We start from the raw sequence: 5,077 nt of genomic DNA on the forward strand, positions 1-5,077 counted from the left end.
AAGAGTAGAACCACCACGAGGTTCTCAACTCTATCTCACACACTTGCGAGTTACCTAACACTCTACAAATCTCAATTCCTAAGGAAAATACTTGGCTCTAGAAACTAAGTAGGATTCTTTGGCCAAACACGTACTCATGACTGACTCACTTGGATTCTTAACACGTAACCAAATAACCTAAATCTAGCAACTCAACCAGTTAGTCACTCCCTTACCAAGAGCTGACTAACCTCAATCAACGAGATTTATTACACGAGAAAGCATTTAATTAAATCTAACATGCAATCGACTTAATCAAACCGTTACCCAGATAGTTAGCCTCCCTGCTATGCAACGATTTTTAAAGATAACAGGAACCTGCAATCAACCATATCAACACGCAAGAATAGAAAATATGATGCATCCTAGCCCTAGTCCTAGAGAGGTTACTAAATCAGTCTTAATTCCTTTCATCTCAGCTTAGCCCTTGCTAAACTGAGTCCGTCATCTCAGCTTAGCCCTTGCTAAACTGAGTCCGTCATCTCAGCTTAGCCCTTGCTAAACTGAGTCCGTCATCTCAGCTTAGCCCTTGCTAAACTGAGTCCGTCATCTCAGCTTAGCCCTTGCTAAACTGAGTCCGTCATCTCAGCTTAGCCCTTGCTAAACTGAGTCCGTCATCTCAGCTTAGCCCTTGCTAAACTGAGTCCGTCATCTCAGCTTAGCCCTTGCTAAACTGAGTCCGTCATCTCAGCTTAGCCCTTGCTAAACTGAGTCCGTCATCTCAGCTTAGCCCTTGCTAAACTGAGTCCGTCATCTCAGCTTAGCCCTTGCTAAACTGAGTCCGTCATCTCAGCTTAGCCCTTGCTAAACTGAGTCCGTCATCTCAGCTTAGCCCTTGCTAAACTGAGTCCGTCATCTCAGCTTAGCCCTTGCTAAACTGAGTCCGTCATCTCAGCTTAGCCCTTGCTAAACTGAGTCCGGTTCCATAAATAAAATAACCCTAAGGACTCTATCACCCACTAACGTGATTATTCTAATTTATATGCAGAGTCGATCTACCCTAAATTCCAAGTGGAATTCAAACAAGCCAACTCACAGTGTTCTAGGCGAGAGGCAGCTGGTTGATCGGAGAGGACTTAGCCAAAACCCAATGGACGAGTTGACTGGACTGAACTGAACTGATCTCGACTTGGACATAACCTCGGCTTCATCATGAAGAAACTGACAGGCCTCGACTGACTGATCTGGACTCGGACTCGGACAGAACCTTCTTTAGCTTCTGGACAGTTCTTCGGACCTCTCGGCGGAGTATCGAGCAGAACTTCGACTGATCTGAACCCGTGGACCTGAACTAACTCCGGACAGCAACTCCAATTGACTCTCAATGAATATGACTGACCTGGACGAATTCATTTGGACATAGCTTCCACCTCACAATCGTAGAGAATCGCCGATTGGACATAATCTTGCTTCTCGGTGGAGTATCGGCCTTCAGAATCGACCATACTCTACATCGACCACTTTCTTTCTTTCTCTCTCTCTCTCTCTATCTCTCTCTCTACCCATGTTGACGTGCTTCCCATATGAACTGATCTTCACTTGATTGATCTTCAGTTGGACAGAACTTTCCCTAGGTGCTGACTCGAAATCAGTAGAGAATTGACCTCAAAAACTCTCTAAAACTCTCGAAAAACCTCGAAAACTCTTTCTTTCTTTTTCTACTTTTCTCTCACGTTTTTAAGTGGCTTTGAACAGGTCTGGATGTGAAGAAATGATTTGGGGTCGTGGGGTATTTATAGGAGACAGCAACCAATCAGATTCAGGTTGGTGTCAGCCCGTGTGTCGCTTTGCATGGCTCCGGACGCATGCGCGACGGCAACTCGTGTTCCACATATCTCGTTGCATGACCAGAACTCATGCACGGCGCCACCACTCCTCCCAGATTTCGGGCTGCATGACTGGAACTCATGCAAGGCGCCACAACAACACACACATGTCGATCAATATGCTTCGGTTGCATGCGCGGAGACACCTCGTGCTTCTACATGTCAGGCTGCATGTACTGCTTCCATGCACGGCGACACCTCGAGCTTCTGTAGACACTCAGCTTGCTGGACAGTTGAGACCACGTTCTGATCATATGCAACGAGCCACCTCGAGCTTCTCGGTCCATTCGCCTGATTTCGGTCCTTTCGGCAATTTTCTGATCCGCGATTAACCCCGAATATTTTTTTGCTCCCGTTCAGATGATTTTAATATTTTTAATAAAATCCAATCTGAAGTCTGACCTTGGCGGTAAATGTTTCCCGATCCTTCGGCTTCATCGAAGACTTCCATAATACCGAAATTAGGGTTTCGTCCAATTTTGGGTTTTCCCATTGTGCTTCAATCCCATCGTGCTTACTTCCCGTCCTGCTTAATTCCCGTTCTGCTTCCGATGTCTTCGAAATAAAATTCCTCTGATACGAAGTTTTGCAGAAAACTTCGTGCTGAAGAAATGTCGTTCTTCTAATACGTCGAGCTTCTAAAACACCGTGCTTCCAAAAATATGATGCTTCCAAAACATCTGTCTGATCAATCAAACACATTGTATAACCATGGTCGAGCAGCTTTTTCGACTCATGGTTTACCCACGATCACTTCTTCGACCACCTCGTACTTCAAAACTCTCGATTGATCTGTATCGTTCGGGATTCGACCACCAAGTTGATGCTTGACCAATCTTCTATTTTCTTCGAATCATGTCGAGTTTTATATGATCAAAACTCAACCTTAGTCATCGTACTTTGATTTCCAAAACATCGGCTCCAAATTACATCTTTGTCGATCTCGACCATTCTACCCCGAAGGGAGGGTTACTACACCGCTAAGAGGCACCCCGGTTCCCCGCTACGAAGTACTCCGGGTCCGGTCCCTGGGACCGTCCCCTTCCCCTGGGAAAAGGAAAACTTCCTATAAGGAGAACCTTCCATATTTCCGAATATGGAAGAGTTTAACCTACTTCAACAGACTAAAGCCCACCTTAAGAAGACTATATAAAGGGAACCAAGACCCTAAAGCAAGGGATCGACACTTCAAGACTTAGAGATTAGAGCTAGGAGGCTAGAACAAGGGTTTATACACCAATCATTGTAGTTCCGGCTTGTTCTATCTAATAAGACATCTCTTCAAGCCCATTTCTCTCAAACTCATACGAAATCAATACAAATATTAAGCCTTGTCCATCGTTCCATGGTACTCCCAAAGATCCTACACAAAAATCCTTAACAAGTACTACGGAACGATGGACAAGGCTTTGATTTCGTATGAGTTTACAAGTAATAAGGTAGAAAGAGACGTTTTATTAGATCAAAGAGCTGGAACTACAATAGATTGGTGTATAAACCCTAGTTCTAGCCGCCTAGCTCTAATCTCTAAGTCTCCTCGTGTTGATCTCTTGCTTTAGGGTTTAGGCTCCCCTTATATAGTTGTTTTAGGTCGGCTTTTAGTCGGTTGGAGTAGGTTAATCTCTTCCTTATTCAGAAATATGGAAGGTTCACTCTATCGGAAGTTTTCCTTTTTCTCGGAGGAAGGGGGTGGTCCCTGGGATCGGACCCGGAGTACTTCCTAGCGGGGACCCGGGGTGTCTCCTAGCGGGGACCCAGAGGCCGGTGTCCTTCTTGGGGTCTGGAGGAATTCAATACCTGTTTATTTTTCCCTAACAATTCCTAAGACTACTGATGCAGAGAAGATGTCCGACTTCAGACCTATAGCATGTTGCAACGTTATCTACAAGGTTGTGTCAAGGTTAGTAGCTCGAAGGTTGACGGCTACGTTGCCGGAAGCCATAGAACTCAATCAGTGTGCTTTTGTTGAGGGGAGACTGCTCCTGGAAAATGTTCTATTGGCTACTGAACTAGTCAAAGACTATCAGAAGGGGTCTGTCACATCTCGTTCTGCCATCAAGTTGGATATCTCTAAAGATTTTGATACTGTAAGCTGGTCTTTCATTGAGGATACCCTGCGAGCAATGAACTACCCGGATCTCTTCGTCACATGGATAATGAGGTGCATAGATACTGCTGCTTTCTCCGTGTCTGTCAATGGGGAACTTGAGGGATTTTTTATGAGTATTAGGGGAATACGGAAAGGCTGTTCCCTCTCTCCGTATATATATGTTATAGTCAGCAATGTCCTCTCCAAGCTTCTGAATAAGGCGGTTGTTGAAGGACTGATAGACCATGGATTTTACACACATTTAACCATGGTCTATAAGCATATTAATATATATTTACTACTATATAGAGTCTATTTAGAATATTTACAGGTTCAGGTACGTTCTGGAGAAATATGGTGATTTTGGAGTCTTTTGAGGTGCAGAACTGCACAGACGTGTCAGATGTCTAGCTATAGATGGAGACCTTCCCACCGTTAGATTGCACCCATCGTTTGGTACAAGATAGAGCTTTGAGTTAGATTTCCAATGCCACCGGTTTGAGGTCAATCAGCATCCTGTAACAGAAGTTATGCCTGTTTTGCTGAAGAGTGGTCAGTCTGCCTCGCGAGAGGAAGCTGTCGAGAAGAGGAACGTATGTCGATCGATGCAGAACTCATGATATCGATCGATATGGATGATATGGGCTGAGCATTTTTTATGACTGACTGAAGCCCAGAAGCAACCACAAATTGCACGAATACCCTTGGACGACCAGAAACCCTATTTATGTGTTTTCTAAGCCATTGTTGACGGCTAAGCTTTATTTTATTCATAGTTCTAGATTAGGAGAGAAGGGAGGAACTCCTTCAGAGTCCTCTTGGAACTCCATTGTTTGTTTTTATTTATATTTTATGTTATTCATCTATCCATCTATGATTTCTATGACAAACATCATGCATGAGTAGATCCACCTGCTAGGTTTAGGAATTTCTAGGGTTTTGAATGAATTTCTGAATTATATGATTGTTAGGATATCTAAAGATCTCTACATCAGGATAGTTTGTAATCCTAGGATCTAGGGTAGTTGGAAAACCACGAGAGTGTGACTAATTACTTGAACCTAGAATCATAGGACAATTGAGAGGCACGAGAGTGCAATCAATTAACGGAACCCGAATCCTG

The 5,077-nt window shown here is 44.0% G+C and overlaps 1 protein-coding gene across 1 annotated transcript; it reads left to right on the forward strand.

Moving 5' to 3' along the window:
• Positions 1–3,709: 3,709 nt before the first annotated feature.
• LOC106321148 lies at positions 3,710–4,026 on the forward strand (the record flags this gene model as incomplete). Its single annotated transcript, XM_013759460.1, has 1 exon — positions 3,710–4,026. A coding segment is annotated over exon 1 (317 nt), but the record flags the coding sequence as incomplete, so codon positions are not given.
• Positions 4,027–5,077: the final 1,051 nt, after the last annotated feature.

The sequence above is a fragment of the Brassica oleracea genome, unplaced genomic scaffold (assembly GCF_000695525.1).
Source record: "Brassica oleracea var. oleracea cultivar TO1000 unplaced genomic scaffold, BOL UnpScaffold01268, whole genome shotgun sequence".
Classification (NCBI taxonomy): domain Eukaryota; kingdom Viridiplantae; phylum Streptophyta; class Magnoliopsida; order Brassicales; family Brassicaceae; genus Brassica; species Brassica oleracea.